Consider the following 24,558-nt stretch of genomic DNA (forward strand, 5'->3'; position numbering starts at 1 on the left):
AATACACGAGGCTTGTTAAGGCTTGACGAGTATAAGCGAAATCTTCCTATACAAGGCTCAAGCTCGGGCTCGATAAATAAACAAGCATTATTTGAGGCTCGGGCTCGGCCTTTCCTAGCGTCATATATATCTGATCTCGAGTAGCTCACGATTCCCTCTGTATGAATATTTTCATAGGCAAATACATGATGAATAACATTTACTTATGTATTTGAGGTTTAAGTTCCATAATAATATTGTTTAATAAGCAGTGCAAATTAATGCAGTGGACCATGTGCATCATACAAGCTTCGGAAACAAGCTCTCTATGGTGATATGTCAAGGTAAATATTAAATAAACACTTTTATTTCATAAACCAAACTTACGAACTAGATGTAAACATTAGTCATGTTACATTAAACATTTATTAATCTCTAATGCAGGTATAGATGCTGTGGTGGTTATATGCCATACAGTGGAAAATGCGGCGAGCGAAAATGTCCTCAATTCTGCCTTTGCACCGAGGTATGTATGTACGTATGTACGCATTTTCATAATAATAAATGGAAACACCATTTATATTTATTTTAGTGGCCAATTATACACACACCGTCTGACATCTAATCCCACACAGTTATATATTTGGCCACGTTGACCAAATATTTCAAAGTTTGACCCCATATGGTCAGAACGACAATCCAGATATTATTCAAACTGCAATTATGACCAACAACTTTCAACGTTTGACTTTTTTGGTCACACGGTTATCTGAGTGTTTTATGCACGAACGTTGTGCAATGTGAAATCAGATGAGAGTGGTGTAGCTATATCATATAGTATGACCGTCTATCTTATTTCAGGTTTTCTTCTGCTTTGGAAACTCTGTAGCGTCGACTCGCTTTATGTTGCAAGACGAGTTGAACATACAAACAACAAAATGCGATAACTGTATCATCGTATGCTTTTTATTTAACCTTAATAGTTTTACCATATCATTAACATGTCATATTATATGTCCATTCTTTTTATTAACATTTATCATGCATAGGGTTGCATGGCTTGCCTACAACAAGTTGCATGTATATTCTCCATTCTTGCTTGCCTTACTGGAAGTGATGAACTCAATGATGCATCTCAGTTGCTTAACTGCTTAGCTGATCTCGTTTTTTGCTCGCATGTTATATCGTTCGTTACTTCATATTTACGGTTTTTTAGATATATAATCCCAAAATAAAAAATAATACTAAATGATATTAATTTTCTTGCTTTCTTATGCAGAGTTTGTACTTGTTTGCAGGTATATGCCAAAATTGTATATTTATTTTTCTAGATGTAACAAATATGATTACAAAAGTTATATTATTTTGCAGACACAACACAAAATAGAAATGGACAAACGAGACGGAAAATATGGAATGCGACCGATGGAAATTCCATATGTTCAGGAAATGTCAAGATATGATCAAGCTGCATATCCTTCGCCACCTGTACAATATGGACCACCACCCTATGGTACCCGCCTGCAGCCTATCCTCCACAATATCAAGGCTACCCACCACAACAAGGTTACGCGCCACAACAAGGCTACCCACCACAACAAGGTTATGGGCCACAACAAGGCTACCCACCAATGTATGGCCCACCACAACAAGGCTACCCACCAATGTATGGCCCGTCACAACCAGGATACCCGTCTACAGCCTATCCACCACCACATCAAGGCTACCCGTCTACAGCCTATCCTTCTCAGCCTCCTCCACCGCCTCCACCGCCTCATGTACAAGGCTACCCACCACCAGGTCAATATTAGTAGTTTATCTTAGTGTGATATATGTTTTTCTTGTACATCATACACATGTTTAATTAACTTGGTGTTGGTTTTGTAAATTATATAAATGGAAAAAGGTAAAGTAGTGTTTGGTTGATCACATCCTCGCACGTGTAAATTACACGTTTGTTCGAGACTATTGTAATTCCATGCAAGGTCTGAGGCCTGGTAGTTGCTTTAAATTTGCATGATTGATGAAAATTTGCATGAACGTTGATTATGAATCGTAATTGGCTATCGATGGCTAAATGATCATCGATAGTTAATAAGTTATTGTTGAGAGTTTTTCTGCTTGTGTTATTGAATACCCGCTGAAAGTTATAAGTGTCAACCGACAACCAAAATGTTATGATGGTTCCAAGTTAAAAAAAATAAAGAGTCAATGGCCTGATTATAGTATACGTTTTTAATAATAGATCCGAGTACCACTGAAATATTTGGAATCGAATTTTCTCATAGCAATTCACTATAGATAAAAGTGAGTTGGATTTTGTAGTTTCAAAAGGATTTTTACGATCCACCAAATTAAAGTGCATTTGTGATTTTTATTTGTTATTTCTTATAGTTTTTACGTTTATAAATAGAAAAAAAACTCTCTTATGTATACTATAACATACACATATTTCAAATCAATTAACATCTTTATAACTTTTTATTATTATTATTATTATTATTGTTATTATTATTATTATTGTTGTTGTTGTTATTAAACTTGTTATGCCACGTGAAAATATATAAAAGAGCATGTGTTAATGAATAAACAATAACTTTATTATAATACAAATAATATTAAATGACCATGTATATCAACATTGATCATGACTTGAACCATCCAAATTCAGACAATATTCAAGGATGACAATGTCTTCATCCAAATAAATCTTTTTCCCACAACGTTTTCTACATGATCGTTACAAAAATATATTGTTGCAAATTCTTATAGTTTTCTAACACGTTATATTTTAACTTATTTATTTACTATGTTAGTTACCCGTGTAGCACACGGGTTAGAATAAGTAATTTTTTTAAATAATAACATAATGTGAAATACAAAAAAAATGTATCACATATTTAAAAATATATTGTACGGTAAAAAAATTACACATTACGCAATTTGAAAATAAAAAGTTGTTAGAAAATTCATAAAGCATAAATTTTCTTTGTTATTTTCTATATCAAAGTTTAGTTGTAAATTACTACTTTTTTAAACCAACTCGTGAACCAAAAATCATTTTAATCTTAAACTCTTTTGACATGAACAATGTTTGATACTTTAACCGGTTAAGAAAACTCACCCGTTTCGTATTTGTTATTTATAAAAATCTAATATTAATAACTAATACAATATATTTTGTATTAAACAAATTAACATATTTATGATGATATTAATTCTGTTAAATTAGATTGAAATTATTAAAAACTGAAAATGAAATATTAAAAAGAGAAATGTATTTAATATGAGAAAGAGGAGAGAAAATTTTGTAATAATCAATATAGTGATGACATGTGACATAAGAAAACCTTTATTTATTAATTAGTATAGATTTATTTAGTTTTCAATTGTTTAACAAGAAACCTATTTTACTTTCCAACAAAAGTATAATACTATACATAAAACTAATCATTATATTTATAAATTATAATGTTTTGTAGCAGTTTTTTAACAAAAGTAATAAATAAGTGTATTTTTATTTTAGGAATTTTGTTGAATTGTTAGCAAAAATCAATGAAAAAATCGTATTGTTACTATTTTGTTGCAATACTGTTGCAAAATTAAGGCTAGCTCTTTTTGTTGGATATTCATCTAAAGTTTGTTAGAATTACATGTATGACTTTTGTTAGGAAACTTTTAGAAAATAACAAAGTTGTTTTATCGTTTTTTTTAACGACCAATGAATAAAGTCCGGCTACCCGGGGTAACCTAATGACAAAATGCGTCCATACACATCCACAATCGCAGACAATGTTGGTTAGCTCAAGCTTATCATCTCCTGTTTCGAGAAAAACCAATGCTGAAGACCCACTGATGTAAACCTGATTGGGAACATGTTCAAGCTTAAGAACTTACGATCTTCAACTCAAATCTTCATTTCGCATCCATATTTACCTAAAGCTCATTGACCTAAGTTGCTTTACAGTAATGTATTATATTAAGAAATGAATTAAACAATGGTCAATAGGAAATAAGAAAAGAAAATCTTAAGGTTGTTGAAAGTTGACTAGTCTAGAATCCTAGTAGACCATTACGCGTAAATCTTAATCAAGATGATTACTAGGAAGAGCTTTCCAGATTGGATTCTATCCAAGAATCCACCCAAGGAACCTTCTTGCTTCTTAACCTTTTTCAAAAATTTAATATTATTATTTTTATAACTTTTACTATTTTAATCATTCTAAAATGATATTATGTAAAGTTTTAAAGTGTCAAAGGTAAGAAAACAAAATAACTAATTTCTATAACAATTTGTGATTTACTTTAGTTGTTATTATTATTATTATTTTAAATTTGTGTTCTTAGTGAATAAAAGGTAGGAAATGATGATAGATCATAAAAACTTGAAAAGGTACACATTAGCACCATGCAAGTACCCTACTTACAGTTAGGATGGATTGTTGATGTCTAGACTCTAGTAGGAAAAGGATCTTTTTTTTCTTTTATGCATAAATGGATCAAATTCTAAGGATTTAAAACTACATAGAATAATCGACAAACGGAAAAAAAAAGAGTATTCTTTTTAGTTAATACCTTACAAAGGTGAGTTAAGGATTGGAAGCAATGTTTATGTTATCGACAGATCATGTCATGAGTTTAAAGTTGTAGAATGATAGTTAAGTTGCTTTGCATCTTAGGTATAGTGCAATGGGTTTTAGGGTAGATCCATGGGAGTTTGCTCTCGTCTCGCTCCCTTTCGATTTTTCTTATTTTGTTTTGCGTATTTATATTCCGGGTGTTTCTATTTTTAGCGTTTTACCTGTTTTTTGAGGTTGCGTTTCTCGGTGGGTTTGTAATTTTGTCACAACCTATTTAGTTTCTTACTAGCTGAGTTTATATATATATAACGAGTTTTTATCAATACTAAGATGTTGAGGTGATGAACACGTAGAGAAAAGAGGTCAAGGATTTAATCAATTCTAAGCAAAAGTCTATACTAATTTATTTAAAGTTAGTTATATAAACTACCACTAAAAGTTCATAATAAAAAAACGGGAACATTAGTTTCGCATTTGGCAACTATATCAAGATGATTCTATCGCACTCTAAATATTATAATAAATGACCATTAAAGTGTAATAATTTTCAAATAATGGTAATTAGTACAAAATTGAAAATCGAAAATAATAATCATTATCATAAAGATCATTAATAATATTGACCAAACTAACAGATTTTGAATCTCAAAAACGAATTCAAAAAATAATCTTGTTATAATAGTTTATAAACACTATTATCTAAGATATTAAACGTGTCATGTGCTGAAGAAACACTAAGTGACCCCGGCAGATTACGGATAATCTGGGGGTTAAATAGATGTTTCCCACGAGGGTTAGGTCCGGCAAAGATGGTTGTTCTTCTGATGACCTGCAAAACAGACACCGTGAGCTCGTCACTGAGAAGAGGGGTACCTCCTTGTGACCACCCTCCGGCGTGAGAATCAGACTAGATTGCTCTTGAATATAAGTGTATATTAAGAGAAATGACTAGAGCAGATATCAGATAATATATGAAGATATAAGATGATAATAAGATGACGATACCGTTCCAAGGTGTTGGAGTATTTATAGCCGAAGGTAGGTGTCCAAGAAGGTACAGCCGGCTGTATAATATTCCTTTTCTACCAACTGTGGGCTACGCATGTGCCGTGCTGGTGGTTGGTGGGTAGGCAGCGGCTGATAGTGACATGGCCGGCTGTGTACTATTCCTTTTCCACCAACTGCAGGCTATGTACGTGCCACGACAAGGGTTGGTGAGTAGGCAGTGGCTGATAGTGACATTAAGTACTAGAGCGTGCTGCTCGTCGTACTGTTGTCAGTGAGCTGTCGCAGCTTTGGTCAGATCTTTAGTCCATACCTTGGCAGGTATAGTACAAAAGGTCCTACAGTAGCGTACGGACAGGCTCATTTGGGCGGGAGAATTCCCGGCTTTGGGCGGGAGTATTTCCGGCTTGCTCATTCTCTCTTCAGGTGACATTACTGAATTATTTGAGAGTTAGTGCCTTGTGCGTGTAGCCTTGCTGTTAGTGCGGGTAGCCTTCCCTGATGGCTAGTATCCGCAGCTGCGGGAACAGGCGGAGTACGTCACCATTGGGAGGCTTTTCCTGCGGGAACAGCTTGCGTACTGCGCGTAAGGACGTCATCTCTCTGAGCATGGTTGGTCCTGCGGATCCAGTTGGTCTTTGCGCAGACGTCCCTCTCTAAGGTGAGTCTTGCAGGTCCAATTGCGTAGACGTCCCTGTTTAAGGTGAGTCTTGCGGGTCCAACCGCGCAGACGTCCCTGTTCAAGGTGAGTCTTGCGGGTCCAACTGGGCTCTGCTGGGACCTACCTCTTCAAGTCCCCCCAGTCCAATGTTCTTCTCATGAATTGTTAATAAGTGAGGTGAACTTTTGGACTTAAGCAAGGGGTTTTGAAAAGGGTTTAGTTTTAAGGTTTTCCATGGGGATTCTTCCCGCGGAAGTCCTAATGTCACGTGCAGAAATTCCCGACTTTTCTGCTTGATCTTTGGGTATGATGCGGGTAGGTCTGTAACCTCCTCGCAAGTCAGGAGCGTTGAGTTCCACTTGTGTAGATTCTCCATGAGGTTTTGGTAGTTTTAAACATAGTGATCAATTATGTTAAACAACCAATTCCATCTTGGAGCTTCAAACAATCTAGTTCTCAACGTTCCCGCTATGTGGGGATGTTATTTCCGTTTCCGCAAGCATGGCCCAGAATATCCTTCTTGGTTTCAATTCCCTGCGAGTGCTAAGTATGTGAAGGGTTATGCCTTGACACTGTACCCGCACTCGTCTTATAGTTACTTTACTTCAAAGGTATTGTTGGCTTCAATTCCCTGCATGTGCTAAGTATGTGAAGGGTTTTGCCTTGACACTGTACCCGCACCTGTCTTATAGTTACTTGGTTGCCAAGGTAAGGGGGTACAGTCCCGCTTACTTATGAATCTTTTTGAATTTTTTTGAAATTCGAAGAGTTGGTGAAAGGATAAGAACAGTCTAACCGTTGAAGGGACGTCAGCGTGGTCTGACGGTTTCTTCTGACAGTTTCAGGACGTGCATGAAGTTATGGTGACGTGACAGTATATGGTCATTCCAGACGCTTTTTCAGGCGCGTGGGCGCGAGTTTTCGGGCGCGTGGGCGCGAAGTTTACGGCGCGCGTCCTGTCAACAGCTGTTGCCAGGTTGCTTTTTCCACGTGTCATAGTTTCATTGCACCTGCGCTTTTCCGTCTCTCCCGCATTAAATTCATCGCATTCATTGTGATGAGTATATAAAGGGAGGAGAGGATGCATCTCAACTCACAGTTTCACTTCATCTTCTAAGCGATTTCCGACGAATACTCTAACTTTCGTCGAGCATTCTCCTGAAATCGTTCTTCTTTCCATCCTTCGAAACATGTCTTCCATTCGTGATCCTGAGGCTATTGCCGAGGAGTCCGACGTGTACATCGAGAACCCGACGTCTGACAAGGACGATAAGAGTACTGCTGGGGAGTGCCAGTGTGCTCTTTCCGTCGACGTTTATCAGTACATCGTCAGGAAGTTCATGCTCGAGCCCTTCGAGCCTGAGTTTCCTGAGCCTCACCAGACGGTGTACGATGCCCCCAAGGGCAAGATAGGGGTGTATGCTGCATTCTTCATCTATGGGAATCTTAGGTTCCCATTGACGAAGTTTGTGTACCGTGTTTTGGAGAGACACGATGTACACCTAACGGAGGTGCACCCGATGGCGATCGCAAAGGTTCGCCATTTTGAATGGGTGTGCCATATTCTGGGCGTTGAGCCCCGCGTCGACCGCCTGATGATCTTCTACTCCTGGAGGTGCATCCAGGGCTGGTATACCTTGGTCAATCGGATCAAGGGTTTGAAGATCTGCGCTACCGAGCGCAGTCTTCGTTCTTGGAAGCGGGAGTTTTTCTATGTCTCCGCTCACGTCGTCCCCATTGCGATGACGTTCAAGAACGGGAGGGCGCTCCCTAGCCTTCACGCCTCCAATTACCAAGAGGCGGAATGGTTCGCCAAGATCTCCCAGATCCAGACTCCGGTTTACCGCTTTGCGGAGTCTGGGATGGTGATGTTTGGGATGAGCCGGGTATTGAAGGATGCTGGGGTAGAGGCGCCACAGATTCCTATCGTCCTCGAATACGGTTTGAACTCTATCCCTTACGGTATGCTTCATATCTTTTTGTTGATTTAGGGTTTTTGCTCTAACCATCTCTCTTTTTATTTTCAGAGGGAAACAACTTGCAGTCTCTTCTGCAGCCGCGGGAGAGCGGTGGTCCCGCTCGGTTGGGTACTCGTGATCTTGACGAGAACGAGTTGCCCATCCTGGAGCAAACGGCGGATAGGTTCGTTGAGGTCTACCCGCCGGGCCACGAGATTTTGAGCGCCACGCGGCCAAGTAAGGGTTTCTTTAACCCCCGTCCTCTCCATGCTCAAACCTCTGCTGGAATTCCTCTAATTTTGTCATCTTCTGATGAGGAATCCGCAGACGGTCCTTTCTTCGTGAGGAAGAAGAAGGCAGCTGGCGCGAAGGGCAAGGCGAATGTTGCCTCCACCGCCGATCAGGGGAACCGGTCTGACTCGGAGACCGAAAGTGAGGAGGTGGCGGAGAACCCTGGTGGTGGTGAGACAACTGTCCCGGAGGTTGAGACAGCTGTCACCTCCGATCCGCCCAGTACGACGACGGTGACCGGCGTGAAGAGGCCGGCTCCATCGGGTTCGTCCCCGCCTGTCAGAACCTTCAAACTCAAGAAAACTCGTAAGTGTAAATTAATCTTACCCGCAATTCTTTCCGCCATTGTTTTTAATATCTTGTCTTCATGCAGGCGTGGATGCTACCGCATTCCAGAGTGGAGCGGGGAGGAGCGTCTCTCGACCCATGACGGTAGGTTTGGTCAACCTACCCGAGGCGATGACCCAGGCGGCCGCGCCTCTTTCAAGTGTTGGTTCAGTTGCTCACCCGGTTGAGGCAACTGTTCCAATTGTGACGTCATCTCCGCCGGCTGTCAGTGCCATCTTCACTGCATCCTTCACTGAGCCGGCGGTGATTTTTTCTGCGGGCTCCTCCGCAGCGGCGGCCACGGTTGTGAGTTCACCTCCCGTGAGTTCACCTCCGATGGTCTCTACCGCGGCGGCTTCAACCGTGCCTCCGGCACCGGTGACTACCTCGTCTCCGGCCGGTTCAGCAGGTATGTTTGGGGCTTCTAGCCAATCTCTGCCTCCTTCCCATCTGCCTGACCTCTTGGATGGATATCCCTTAGGTTCGGGTGATGGGTTCGGCGGCTACCGGCCTGTTGTCGACCCTACAGGTGCGTAGGGTTATTTTGGCCTCTTTTTTTTTATTTTTTTTATATCATCTTTTCCTAACTGTTTTTTGTTTTTACAGTGTCGGATTCCAATGAGGTGTATGTTCCACGGTGGAACATCCGCCGGGGAACAACCCTTCGGACGGCTGTGGACTGCGTCGAGTGGGCGCGTCACACGGCCCCAAGTGGCGCGTTGGGGGAAGCCATGTCTAGCTACCAGGAGGGTAGGCTGACAAATGAGCTTCGGATTCTCCTTGCCCGGATGCAGCCGCGCGTCGAGTTGCTTTGTCGTGAAAACGACAAGTTAAAGGCGACGCATATCCAAGAAGTGGCTCAGGCGCGGGCCATCCGGGAGGAGAACATGAGACTTTCCGCCGTTGCTGCGGAGAAGGAAAAGGCCTTCAAGGCCCTCGAGTTTGAAGTTCAGGCCCGTCTCGAGGCTCGTTCCAAGGCTACTCAAGCTGTTAACAAACAACTTAGGTTGGCTAAGGAAACTGCGCGGAACGCGACCGAGAGGGCCACCAAAGCTGAAGTTGTTGCTGAGCCTCTGCGCGCTGAGAATGAGGAGCTTAAAGCCAAACTAGAGAGGCTCCAGCAGGCTCATGATACCTTGGCCATGGAAGACGCCAAGAAGCTCTAAGAGATCTTGGATCAGAGGGGTATGCTTGACCACACTGAGCGTAAGCTAAAGGGCGTTGAAGAGGCTGCTGCTAAGGAAGTGTTGCTTGCCAACCTTAACAAAAATGAAGCCGAACGCGCCCGTAACCAAGCTCAAGCTGCCCTCCAGGAGGCTTTGATCACCAAGGAATGGCTTCTACAAGAAGCGTTGTCGCGGGTATGCGTAGCCTCATAATATCTTTACGCTTTTCTTTGTACTTAGAAAAGGTTTTGATACTTTGTATTTTTCCTTGTAGGTTGTGCATCGGATCTTCACGAACACATCTTATGACGATGCCATGAGCGCAGCCCTCAACTCTTAGAAAAGTTTTACTTCCTACTTCTAGAGATGAATGGAACAGTCTTAGGTTCCAAGATTTTAAGAGGGTAAATGATTACACCTCTGCTTTATACCGAATTTGTTCAAAGCTAGAATTTTGTGGGTATCCCGTAACAGAGGAAGAAAAGTTAGAGAAAACTTTCTCCACGTTTCATGCATCAAATATAAACTTGCAAAGACATTATCGTTTGCAGAATTTAAGAGATACTCTGATCTAAATGCATTACTCCTTGTAGCAGAGAAAAATAATGAATTATTGATGAAAAATCATCAATCTCGTCCCACGGGTTCATTAGCAATACCAGAAGCACATGTTGCTCACAAAAGTTCTCATAAAAATTCTGATCATAAATGGGAACAAAGTCGAGGACGAGGCCGTGGACGTGGACATGGTCATTTTGACAAAAGGCATTTTAATGATCGTAAGCATCCATTCAAATGGAACAATAACTCTTACGGTCGTGGTCGTGGCCGTGGTCGTGGTCGTGGCCGTGGTCGTGGTCGTAACCAGAGAGCCAATAATTATCATGTCCCACACAATACCAATTCCAACCACCAAAATAAATGGAATGAAGATGGTAGGTCCGAAAACAATGGCACTTCATGTTTTAGATGTGGAAGTACAAACCACTGGGCAAAGGCTTGTCGCACAGCTCCACATCTGTGTGAACTGTACCAAGCCTCTCTAAAAGGAAAAGAGAAAGAAGTGAACTATGTTGATAACTTTAATAATATCAACGCTGAGCTGAGCGTTGAAGACTTTGGGGTAGAACTTTGAAACAAAGTTGCTTGACCACTATAATTAGATGCAGTTATTAAGTGTGTTCTCATTATCTTTAATTATGTAGTTCCTCTTTCATGTACTACTTGTGTTTCAATTAAATAAAGTTCTTATTAAAATATCATATGTCTTCATTATACACTGATTTTTTTTCTTAATATTTTTCAAGATTTAAAATGAAAATCACCGGAGCACAAGATCAAACAAATGAAGAAGATTTATGTATAGCGGTTAGTGGAGCCACGCATACTATACTTAGATCTAAAAAATATTTTTATAAACTGAAACCAACAAAAGGGATCATCAATACAATAGCAGGTCCTACAAACTTGATAGAAGGAGTGGGAAAAGCTAACTTAGCATTACCAAATGGTACAAAACTCAAAATAGAAACTGCTTTATTTTCCCCAAAATCAACAAGAAATTTGTTGAGTTTCAAAAACATATATCATTAGAGATATGATACTCAGTCAAGGACTGCTAGTAATGAAAAATATTTGCATATCATAAGCAAAGATCAAATATTGGAAAAATTGTCAATGCTCCATTCTGGTTTGCATTATACATATATAAATAGCCTCAAGCACATATGGCAGTCAAAGAAAATTGTTGCGATTCTGGTATCATAAACTTATGGCATGACAGATTAGGCCATCCAGGATCCACAATGATGAAAAGGATCATTGAAAATACACATGGGCATCCACTGAAAGGTCAAAAGATCCATAAAATAGATAAAATGCCTCAATGTACATCTTGTTCTCTTGGAAAATTAATTACAAGGCCTTCGCCATTAAAAGTCGATAAAGAAACGCCAATGTTTCTTGAAAGAATTCAAGGTGACATATGTGGACCAATTCATCCACCATGTGGACCATTTAGATACTTCATGGTCTTAATAGACGCATCCAGCAGATGGTCTAATATCTCTTTATTATCGACTCGTAATGTTGCTTTTGCAAAATTTCTTGCTCAAATTATCAAATTACGTGCACATTTTCCGGATTATACCATTAAAAGAGTAAGGCTTGATAATGCGGGAGAATTTACATCACATGCTTTTGATGATTATTGCATGTTTGCGGGGATTGTTGTAGAACACCCTGTTGCTCATGTACACACACAAAATGGATTAGCCGAGTCGTTGATCAAACGCCTACAGCTAATAGCTAGACCATTAATAATGAGGACAAAACTCACAGTTTCTATTTGGGGTCATGCAATTATGCATGCTGGATCATTAATCCGCGTGAGACCAAGTGCAAATCATAAATACTCTCCAACACAACTTGTTTATGGAAATGAGCCAAATATCTCTCATCTTAGAATTTTTGGTTGTGCTGTGTATGTTCCTATTGCACCACCACAACGCACAAAAATGGGTCCCCAAAGAAGGTTGGGAATATATGTTGGATATGAAACATCTTCCATCATAAGATACCTTGAACCTTTAACAGGTGATGTATTTACAGCACGTTTTGCTGATTGTCATTTTAACGAGACAATGTTCCCGACATTAGGGGGAGAAATGAAAAAGCAAGAAAGAGATATATCATGGTGTGTGTCATCATTGTTACACCTAGACCCAAGATCAAAACAAAGTGAGACAGAGGTTCAAAAAATAATACATCTACAAGAAATTGCAAATCAGTTACCTGATGCATTTACTGATATAAACAGGGTCACTAAATCTCATATACCAGCTGCTAATGCTCCAGCTCGAGTTGAGATTCCAAGCAAGCAAAACCATAATAATGCACCTCATGAATCTTAAAAACGTTTAAAACGTGGAAGGCCAATCGGTTCAAAGGATAAAAATCCTCGAAAAAGAAAGGGTTCTGAGAAGGATACTGACCCTAAGGAAGGAATGATTGACAAAACCTTCCCTCAGGAAAGAATAAATGATATAACATTTCCTCAGGAAGAAATAAATGATTCCAATAAAGAATTGTCAATAAACTATGGTAAATCACATATAATGTGGGATCGAGATGAAATGGAAAATATTGATGATATATTTTCTTATTCTGTGGCAAGCGATATCATGGAAGAAAATGATGACCCTGAACCAAAATCTGTAGATGATTGTAAAAATCGACAAGATTGGAACAAATGGAAAGATGCTATGCAAGCTGAATTAAACTCACTAAACAATCGAAAGGTTTTTGGACCTATTGTCATTACACCAAAGTCAATGAAACCTGTAGGATATAAATGGGTTTTTGTGAGAAAACGAAATGAGTAAAATGAAGTTACAAGATATAAAGCAAGACTTGTAGCTCAAGGTTTTTCCCAGAGGCTAGGAATTGACTATGAAGAAACGTATTCTCCTGTCATGGATGCTATTACGTTTAGATATTTAATCAGCTTAGCAGTCTCTAAAAATTTAGAGATGCGCCTTATGGATGTTGTCACAGCTTACTTGTATGGATCACTAGATAGTGACATCTATATGAAAATTCCCGAAGGATTTAAACTCTCCGATGCAATAAGCTCAAAGCCTAAGGAAATGTATTCCATCAAATTACAAAGATCCTTGTATGGACTGAAACAATCTGGAAGGATGTGGTACAATCGTTTGAGTGATTATTTGATAAGCAAAGGATACACAAATAATCTTATTTGTCCATGTGTCTTCATCAAGAAGACAACATCAGGATATGTGATCATAGCTGTGTATGTTGACGATCTAAATTTAATTTGGACACAAAAAGAAATTAATGACGCAATTACTCTTTTAAAGAAAGAATTCGAAATGAAAGATCTTGGAAAAACCAAATATTGTCTTGGTTTACAAATTGAGCATATGCATAATGGGATACTTGTGCATCAGTCAACTTATACTGAGAAACTCTTAAAACGTTTCAATATGGACAAAGCAAATCCTTTAAGCACACCGATGGTTGTTAGATCACTCAATGTTGACAATGATCCATTTCGTCCTTGCGAAGATAATGAAGAGATTCTTGGTCCCGAAGTACCATCCCTCACTACCTCAGTGCAATTGGAGCACTTATGTATCTTACTAACTGTACAAGACCTGACATTTCTTTTGCAGTTAATTTATTGGCAAGATTCAGTTCATCCCCTACTAAAATGTGACATCTGCCCCGATCCGACCCGACCCAGGTACCCGTTTCTCTGACCCGATCCCTTTCTTTTATGATTTAATATTTATTTATACTTATATTTTACTTTAAATAATAATATATTTTCCTTCCCGCCTCTTTCTCTCTCTTTCTTTCCGCCGTCCCGTCCCTCTTCTCTCTTTCCGCCTTCTTTTCCCTCTTGTCGCCGTCCCGCCCTTACGCCTTGTTTCCCTCTTTTTCTTCTAACTCTTTGCTTGTCCTTTGGTTCTTCCCGCCTAAGGTTGTCTGCGCAGCTCCACGCGCCAGACTCCTTACAAGGAAGCCTGCGTGAAGACCATCTGTTCCAGCGATACGCGAGACGAACTCTTCTCGCAGCGCGCTAAGAATTGTAATTCTTCTCGCAGCGCGCGAAGAACGGTAGTTCTTCCCGCGACGCGCTAAGGATTTGTAGTTCTTCTCGCAGCGCGCCAAGGATCGTAGTTCATCCCTCGACGCGCGAAGAATTATAGTTCTTCCCGCGGCGCGCTAGGAATTTTAGTTCCTCCCGCGGCGCGCTAAGAAATGTGATTCTTCCCGCGGCGCGCTTAGAAATGTAGTTCTTTCCGCGATGCGTTAAGGTTGGTTCTGTCTGCCTTCGCGCTCGCGCTCTCTTGACCTTCTGTGTCAGCCTTCTCGCGCTAAACCCTTTGAGTTTTCTTCTGTTTAATCTAGCCGTTTGCTTTTGTGTTGTCTTATCTTTTGAGCTGTTGACCTAATCTGCTTTATGTCTGAAAAGTTACTTTCGGCGCAGCATGCGCACCAACCCCATTGGTTGACAGAAAAAGTGACTGACATTATCTTTTGAGATCTGCTTTTTCCATGCTTGACCAGTACCTTTATCTGAACCGCCCATGCCTTTTTTTTTTACTGTTCCCTGTCAGCTTTATCTTGCCTCTGCAGCTGCCATATCTTTCCATATCATTTGCTTTTGGATTCTTATGCTTTTTGATATCTTTTGCTTGATCCTGTTAAAGATCTTTTCCCCTTTTCTAGGGATTATGTCTCCTAGGGTTTTCCTATAAATAATGATATTATTTTTCCTAACACATCACACACAAAACACTTAATCTCTCCTGTTCTCCTTGCTCTCTCTGCCGTCTTCCTCTCTGCCTCCGTCTTCCTCCCTGTTCTGCCCTGCTTTTCCGGTAATATATATTATATATAATAATTTACTTATTAATTATGCTAACTTATAATCAAGACTTAAAACCGATCATTAAAACAATAATCTTATTTATAGGTTAACTTGTGCTTGTTTAAAGTTGGTTCTTGCTTTATCTTACACCGCATCGTTTATCAAGTGAGTAATCTCGTACCTAATCCCTTTTTGCTTTTAATGTTTTGGGATGTTCATGTGTTCATACAAACTTAGAGTCTTAAACTTGTTTATGAACTTTAGTCGCGCAGTATCCCATGTGTTGAGGACGTAGACTTGGCTGTTTATTTGTATGTGTGGATCATTAACCGTCTTGTCGGTCTATTCCGCAGTTCTCATGGTACCATTAGATGAACACGGGAGAACTATCGTTTATGATTTTCTCTTTTGTTTACACATGCACAGTTTGTCTTGTTTGTGAGCTCAATTGTGAGCACTGGCAGTCTTATGAATCTTAGAGTTGGTCCCGATCAGATTACACCCTTGTTGAAAACCAGACATACACATGTTGCGCGCAGATTTATTGTTATCTATGTATTGTATTAAACTTGATTACTCACCAACACGCAAGTGTTTGACGTTTATTTTAACACATGTTCAGGTTTGCAGTAGCTGTTTTGGAGCTTGTGGACACATAGGAAGTTTTCTTTATTTTGGACCTAGATTAAAATGTATCAAGACAAGTTTTTGCTGTTCGAATATTATGATTTATAATATTTTGATTTATGTTGATTTATGTTATCTTGTTTACTTTGCGCGTGCGCGAATGAATGTATTTATTAAATATTGACACCCAATAGTGTCACGAGTAATGAAACAATATGTGGCGCCCCGATGTATAATCCGCCTTTGGTCGGGGTGTTACATAAAAGACATTGGAATGGCATTAAACATATTTTTCGGTATTTAAAAGGAACTGTTGATTTAGGTTTATTTTATCCTAACGATTCAAAAGAAGAGTTAGTTGGTTATGCAGATGCAGGTTATTTATCTGATCCCCATAAAGCAAAATCTCAAACTGGATACGTATTTAAGAACGAAGGAACTGCGATTTCATGGCGTTCTCAGAAACAAACACTCATTGCAACATCTTCAAATCATGCTGAAGTCATTGCATTGCATGAAACTTCAAGAGAATGTGTATGGTTAAGATCTATGTCACGACACATATTGATTTCTTGTGGACTAGAGAAAGATCGAATTCCAACTCCTATCTATGAAGATAATGCAGCTTGTGTCTCGCAAATGAAGGAATGATATATCAAAAGTGACAGAACAAAGCATATACCACCAAGATACTTTGAGTATACTCGAGACCTTATTAAAGACAATCAGGTTGAAATGAGATATGTCCAGTCCAGCAACAACTCAGCTGATCTTTTCACAAAAGCACTTCCCACAGCAACATTCAGGAAACATGTTCATGATATTGGCATGCGCCATGTACGAACAATGTAACGACCTGCAATTTGAGGGGGAGCTATATACTGCACTCTTTTTCCCTTAGCTAAAGTTTTTTCCCATTGGGTTTTCCTTTAGCAAGGTTTTTAATGAGGCAGTATTTCAAAACCCCGAAGTGTTGAAAATGTGTCATCAAAGGGGGAGTGTTATGAATCCACCGACGAATTGTGCAAGTTGTATGACACCTTTCTCACAATTGTCTAAATTATGGTCACATGAACACTCCAAGTAAAGATATAACAATTTGAGTTTGTCGGCAATTTCACATTTACGTAGTATATATAATACTACAATGTAAATGAAATATCATCCCCAGTACACATTCTCATCTTTTCTTTTTATCCTCTTGTTTCTTTGTTCAAATATTACTTCAATAATATTGTTGTAATTAAGGCTAATATTATAACAAGAAAGTTATAATAAGTCCATTTGAAATTTGATATAGCAAAAACTTATTATATTATATTTCTTTTGAATATATTTATTATAAAAATATTATTATTATTAACGTAGCAAAGTTTGAAACTTTACAATAACATACGTCCCCCACATGAGGGCATTGTCTTTATCGGATTCGAACCATGGGGGACCTCATGGACAGATATTGGGTCAAACACCGGGGACTTTAACGTTGAACGGACCATGTGAATAAGTTAAAAAGTAAAAAGAAAAAGTCAGGTTGACCGAATCGTAAATAGAAAAAACCAAATAGACGAATAGATCTTTTGGTTGCGGTTTTTTATCCGATTTGTATGATTCGACTATGGTTATGAGTATATAAATAACATAATTAACCTAACTGAATCGTCAATAAACCAATGGTTTATATTATTTTAACTTTTATAAAAGTAGTATATGAAAAGTTATATTATGCATTTTTTTATATATAATATATAAGGTCATTAGTCATTGTTTATTCTGTTTTATCATTTGACATATAATTAGCTTAATTAATTAACATAAATAGCTGACGACAAAAGAGAGATAGCGTTGGACGTTCGTAACTGTAGATGGTAGGGACAGGCTCGGTACCAGTACTGAAATTACCATTCCCTAGATATCGGCTACGGTACATAATTATAAGGTAAATCAACCAAAATAGTGAAAATACTATACAGAAACGGCACTGAAAGTACTGATACTAAAAACTTAAAAAATTTGTATCAAATTGGTACGGAAATACCTAGCACCAATATGTTATCGGAACACAGTACCATTTGCTCATCCTTGACGTCAAACTAACAAACGACTTTGTGAAAAGAAATGCAAACGAGTAGAAAGAATAGAAGACGGAAATAAGAAGAAAGGGCAGTAATTGTGTTGGCATGACCGGTCCTGCTTCGTCCATCACCGTGGATGCTCAAAAACCAAATAATTTTATAAAAAAAATCTAAAACTAAAACAACCATAGTAAATTAATAACCATAAACTTTCATTTCCTTTCATCTATACACATACATTAAATATAAAAATAAATATTCAAACTATCCACTTTTTTTTTTAACTTTTATTTTTTAAAAGCTAATAATCTACTTCTAAACCGTAATAATCACCAACACCCGAAACCGCCCACAACCTCTCATTAAACGACTCCCTCAACTCATCCGAAACCAAAGGTGACCTACAAAGCGGACACGTCTTTTGATCATGGTCCATCCACCGGTCCAGACAGGACCGGTGGAATATATGGCGGCAATTCGTCAACTGGCGGACTTCATCTCGACCCTCAAACTCATACAAACACACAGCACAATTCTCTGGTGGGTCCACAAGGTCCGAATACTTCACTATTGGAAGCAATTCACGGAGTATTAAACCCGAAGCCGATTGGACCGGGTTTAGTGACTCGGGTTGTGTCGAATTGGTCGAAAACTCCGGTTCTAGGAAATCGGATAAGCCGATGAAGCGAAAAATGGCGAAAATGAGCTTTCGGATTAATCCCAAGATTGTTAAAAAATATATTAGGAATTTTGGGAGGTATGTGTATCCCATTGGAAAGCCCATAATAATAATATAGCAATAACAATAATAATAATAATATTTGAATTATTATTATTATTATTATTATTATTATTATTATTATTATTATTATGGTTTGAGTTTAAAGAAATTGAATGCTTGAAGTGAAGTTTGGAGATTGAGGTTGAGGGTAAGGTTGAGAGCTTTGTATAATAATAATAATAATAATAATAATAATAGTGGCAAGAGTGTTTGTGCTAGTGGTGTGATATATATAGTGGGAGAATGGAAAGAAGGGGCTAAAAGTGGAAATGAAGTAAAGATGAAGGGGTTAAAGGAAAATAAGTGGAAAGTTTAGTATGCTGTCGGAGAGGATTGATTTACATGTTAGAGGTGGGTCAAGGAGAGAGTAGCGTTGTCGATACTATCTATGGTTCAATAACCGGTCATATTTTTCGGTTTTGGTTAAACGTTAGTGATAGTTTTTGTATCTGTATGGGTCGAGAAAAGTATCGTTCTATTGACTGGTTATCAGAGGTATGTAGATAGATTTGACATGGTGGTTGGATCGATGAAGATGTTATGAATGATGTGTTCCATGATTATCAGTTGGTTCTCGGCAATTTTTCATAACTGGACCAGACACCGAACCGAACGGCCACCGGTTCACCGGTCGAACCGGCCGAACAACTTCGGTAAAAAATGACGTGTTGGGCGGAAAAAATGATTTAAAAAAATATTTTTTCATAGAAAACCGGTTCAACCGGTCCGGTTTTCCGGTTCGACAGACCGGCCGATTTTCTGGAGCCGAGCGAACTATGTAGTACCGGACCGGTCGGTGGACCAAATCCCGGTCAGAATGGTTCGACGGGCCGGTTCAATCTCAACAACACTGGTTCTCAGGTCAAGATTGCTTGTGTTTGTTTGATATTAAATATAGTACATTTTTTATTAGTGACAGTTATGTTTTTTTAACAGCTAAATGTTAATTGAAAAGTTGTTGGTGAGGTACGAGTACATGTAAATTGACTTGATATGAAATGACAAGTGTTGATTATTGGTGGAGTGGACTAGACAAGATTAAACGATTTATGTTTGGGTCGGGTCGGTTGAAAATCCAGGTTTTAAAACATCCCTAATCCCATTGATCGAAAAATGGTGGAAATGAACTTACATATAAAGCTAACTCGATTAGAACACAAACGAATTGTTACGAAAGTTAAATTAAGTTATTAGGTCACTACCTAGTAAACGAACCTGGTAAAATGTAAGGTGTTGGGTTCAAATTTTATTAAGAAAAAAATGAATGGTTAAAAGTGAGATAAAACAAAGATAAAGGTGTAAAATGAAAAAAATAATAAAGATGTGTGCTATGATTGGACCACTGCCACGTTGTCTGAGAGGATTGATTACACGTTAAGTTGTTGATATCTTTTATTTACTGCCACGAGTATGAAACCGAAAAGAATAATGATATTAAAAGAAAATAAAGACTAATGGTTTGGAAATCAAGAAGACTTTGTACACGTTACATTTAATGTTTGTTTGGTCATGTGAACGAGATTATGGTATTGTGATACCTCATAAATAATTTGTTTATAACGAAAGTCGTTATCAGTCCTGTTGATTGGATCCATTCTGAAACGTTTAATATATATAAAACATTAAAACATATAATATGAATAGTAACATTAGATGATATTTAAGATGTACTTAGATATAAAGCGGTGATAAAACGTCTTTCTTTTATTATAAAAACTAGGTTAGGTACCCGTGTATAACACGGGTTTAACCGGTCTAATTTTATGAGTAAAAAACGTTTGAAATTTTGATAACAAAAAGGCATGATAAACAAATTTGCTTATTAAATTAAAAAAAAAGGACAAACATACATTACATTTAAAAATAAAAAGTTATAAAAGCATAATTAATCAAGTGCATAATGCTGGTAATACTAAAAGAATTCAATAAATGTTTTAACTATATTTATGAAAAAAAAAATCATATGTTTAATAGTGTCTTGGAGAACATTAAAGGCGAGCTCTCATTGCTTCTTTGCGCACGGCTCTCGTTGGGTTTCTGCTCCATCTCATAGCATTTGTTCACATCCAATAATGTCAAAGTTGGAATAAAAGTTACAGTGTGGGCATTTCATGTTCGCTAAACAATTATGTATGAAAATGTTAGTTCAAAATATGCGACTATAATGATGTGTAGAAACAACAATCAATAAAGCATGTATGTTAATAATAAATTTGATAGGTAATGAATTCAACAATTTACCTGAATGGTTTCAAGACCAGTTTAGATTACCAATTGCATCATCAAGTTAAACACCCACAACTAAACTCAAGAAACTAAAATATATAAAACATTAGTTCAAATTATATTACTACAATGACGTATAGAAAATTGTTTTGCTGAAGCACAATGCAATAACTAATGAATTCGATAATTTACTTGAATGGTTTCAGGATACCACTTGTTTTGCATTATCAAGTTGACTGTCCATAATAACCTTTAAAAAACGAAAGTATAGTAATCAAGAACATAGAGGTGAGAAAATTAACAAAAATTTGAAAGGAAGGTCAATTAGTAATCAGGTACTAAATCGCAGGTACTAAGTCACAAAGTAACTTTTTTTTGTTAATATCGTAATCGGGTCAATTAGACCCGATTTCAATTAGTTAACGCCTAATCTTTCATCTCAAGTGAGCACTTCTAATGTAATCAAGTACTAAGTCACAGGTTGCATAATTTATTTCTAAAACACTAATCTTAATTGAATTTCGATTCTTAACAGTAAATTATAAATAAATGGGGTTCTAATCATATGCTTATATATGTTTATAATTATTTTTTGAAGTGATGCAACAGTGATGTTTATTCAGGGTAAAGACTTATTATTCTTCGAATAATATACATACAAAAGCATCTATATTTTTTAGATAATTAGAGGGACAGTATAGTTATATCTACAGCATGTTGAAAGTTAAGGCTGTAGTTTTCTTAAATTCAGTTCGTTAAAGGAACCTAAACCATAAAATCAAACCAGAACCAAACTATTAGTAACGATTTGGCTTTCGTTTAATCGCACCAATCAAAATTGGCTAAACCTATGAAAATAAAAATACATAAATATAAAAGAGGCATACCCATATTATACATCAGGTAATTAATCAAATTATAATGGTTGTTACCTAAACATTAAGATGTTAAACAATAGATTAAACTAAACAAATCAGACAGATAACGAATTCAAAAATATAATAAATTCGCATCCTAATAAAGGAGGTATAAGAGTACCTGAGATAATAGAACCATGTGTTATACCATGTTCAAGCTCTCAACTTTAGATATAAAATCTTCCTGTAATACATAAATAGAAATTAGATAAAAAAAACTTATAGTCTGATGTGAAATTTATATGGCTGTATATTGATGCATAGTTCAACATCTAATATTAGAACATTAATTTAAAAAAAAAGGAACACTCAAAGGGGGTTTGCAGATTCTTCAAAAATCATAAACCCATATAAAACCTTGCTTTTCATATTTCATTAGAAAGCTTGACCAGGTTAAAATTAATCTAAAATTAAGAATATTACATACCTACCTGCATATTGGTTTAAGTGAAAAGGTGTTTATAGCAGCACAAACTGTCACACCCCGGGCCTGAGCGGCGGAAACAGCCGGGCGCGCGCGAGTGGGAATTGATACTTAAGCACGGGCCATTGCAAACATTCAAAGTAAGATTTTCATTGCGCATGAAAAGTTTAATACAAATACATTACATTGTTTAAAAATTACATAAAAACATCCAAGTATAAAAATTGTTGAAGATTTCCACGCCATATCCCCATGCGCGGCGGGAACAACCACGCGCATCGAAGGGATAGAACTAAAATCTTCCAAAAAGCTAGTTTAGATGTTCAGCGTGAGGTGCTCTAAGTGTGACTCCATGCGCTACCTAGTTATCTCCTGAAAGACACGTAAAAACATTTGAATCAGTATAAACTGAGTGAGTTCACAAGTCTTAGTAACTTGATAAATCGTATTGCATCATAATCTTGATACAAATCATTCTGAAACATAATTCTGATAGCATCATTAAAACACATGCTTGGTAAAACATAGTTCTATCAAGATATTCTGATAAAATCGTTCCGCGGGTTACGCGCGAACATTTCTGGGAACTGTGCTCGTCTATGCAAAGTGGCGCTGCCACTACGAGCTAAAATAAGTAATACCGTCCCGCGGGTTACGCGCGAACGTTTCAGGAACATGTGCTCGTCCATGCAAAGTGGCGCTGCCACTACGAGCTAAAATAATAATTCCGTCCCGCGGGTTACGCGCGGACGTTGTGCCGGAAAACAAGGCGCTCGTCCATGCAAAGAGGCGCGACCCCTACGAGCGGGCTCAAACCCATAGTACTGCCCCATGACCATACTAGGCACTCGTCCATGCAAAGAGGTGCGACCCCTACGAGTGGGTGGATCAAACCAGCAGTCCCTACCCTTAGAGTTCCAATGGTAAAGTGATCACTTACTCGAGTTCTAGCGCACATACATCGAAGACCTTAGATAACCGTTTGCATTACTCATCATGAAACATAACTTAAACACATAATCGCTTGCATAGCTTGTAAGTATACCATGATAAAACATTATTTAAGTACGTGTCCCTCGCCCCGAAAACAGTTTAAAAATAGTGAAGACAGTGAAAATAGGGGCTGTGAGACTCACCTGTGGTTCTTGTTAAGGGATTAATCGAGATTCGGGTTTTCTTGGTGTTGGCCCCGGAATCGAAGGTCTAGAATACGATTAAATAACAAGAAGTATATATATTAAGATCAAGAAATAGGAGAATATAAGGTTTGGAAAGTAGATCTCAAGTTTATAACCTCGGCTTACCTAGTAACTGGAACGGAATCGAAAATAACGGATGCTCGGGAGATGATTAGTGCAAGTTGCAGTTCTTTGGAGTGTGTTTTGAGTGATAATTTAGGTTACATATTTATAGGCAAACTCAAGGGAACACAATCCCTTGCTTTAGGGGATTGAAATCTTTTCATATCTAGGTGTAATGATGATAAAGTATGGAAATTATTATTGTTTATTTAAAAGTGGAGGAGTGGACAAAAGATCTTGGTTTGATTTGGACAGGACATGCAGGTCTGGGGTTGGTGAGAATAGGGTGGCTGACAGTTGACCTTTCATGTTACAGTGTGCCTTTTTCAGGTACTTTTGTCAGTGTACAGTAAAAAGTGGAAAATCTCTGAAACACGCTACTGTTTCCTTTTGGGCGGGAGTAATCTCCTTATGTCTGGAGAATAGACTAAGTGTTCTGTGCGCATCACTTTGTGCGCATAGCTTTCTGCGTGAAGGACATTTCTTTGCTGCGGGTAGGTGCGTAACCTTCTCGCAGTTGGGGATATTGAGTTTCATTTGTAGATTCTCCAGGTGGTCTTGGTATTTCAACATAGTGATCAGTCATGTTGAAGTCAATTCCATCTTGGAGCTTCAGACAAACTAGCTCTCAATGTTCCCGCCATGCGGGGAGGTTAGTTCCCTTCCGCACGCGCATAAACGATTTAGGATGCACCCGCCTTAGCATCATGCGGGATGGTCAACCCATAGACAACATAACGTTAAGTTACATGAAAACATAAAGCCAAAACATTCGCGCATGGCGCATATAACATATGCTCACGCTGGTTCTTAACATGGTGCGCTCGCGCAGGTTGCAC

The 24,558-nt window shown here is 38.2% G+C and overlaps 1 protein-coding gene and 1 pseudogene across 1 annotated transcript in view; one reads left to right on the top strand and one right to left on the bottom strand.

Moving 5' to 3' along the window:
* Positions 1-1,803, top strand: part of LOC143550958 (uncharacterized) — a 2,613-nt gene extending 810 nt beyond the window's left edge. Inside the window, exons 3-8 of the mRNA XM_077041502.1 lie at positions 267-323; positions 424-505; positions 841-936; positions 1,029-1,153; positions 1,259-1,277; positions 1,351-1,803. Of these exons, the coding sequence (XP_076897617.1) occupies positions 267-323; positions 424-505; positions 841-936; positions 1,029-1,153; positions 1,259-1,277; positions 1,351-1,803 (832 nt within the window). The remainder of the gene's footprint in view (positions 1-266; positions 324-423; positions 506-840; positions 937-1,028; positions 1,154-1,258; positions 1,278-1,350) is intronic.
* A 16,488-nt stretch (positions 1,804-18,291) lies between these two features.
* Positions 18,292-19,293, bottom strand: LOC143550969 (brassinosteroid-responsive RING protein 1 pseudogene; annotated as a pseudogene).
* Between the last annotated feature and the right edge of the window lie 5,265 nt (positions 19,294-24,558).

The sequence above is a fragment of the Bidens hawaiensis genome, unplaced genomic scaffold, assembly GCF_021521415.1.
Source record: "Bidens hawaiensis isolate Kalapana, Puna unplaced genomic scaffold, B.hawaiensis_p1.1 tig00016205_1, whole genome shotgun sequence".
Classification (NCBI taxonomy): Eukaryota; Viridiplantae; Streptophyta; class Magnoliopsida; order Asterales; family Asteraceae; genus Bidens; species Bidens hawaiensis.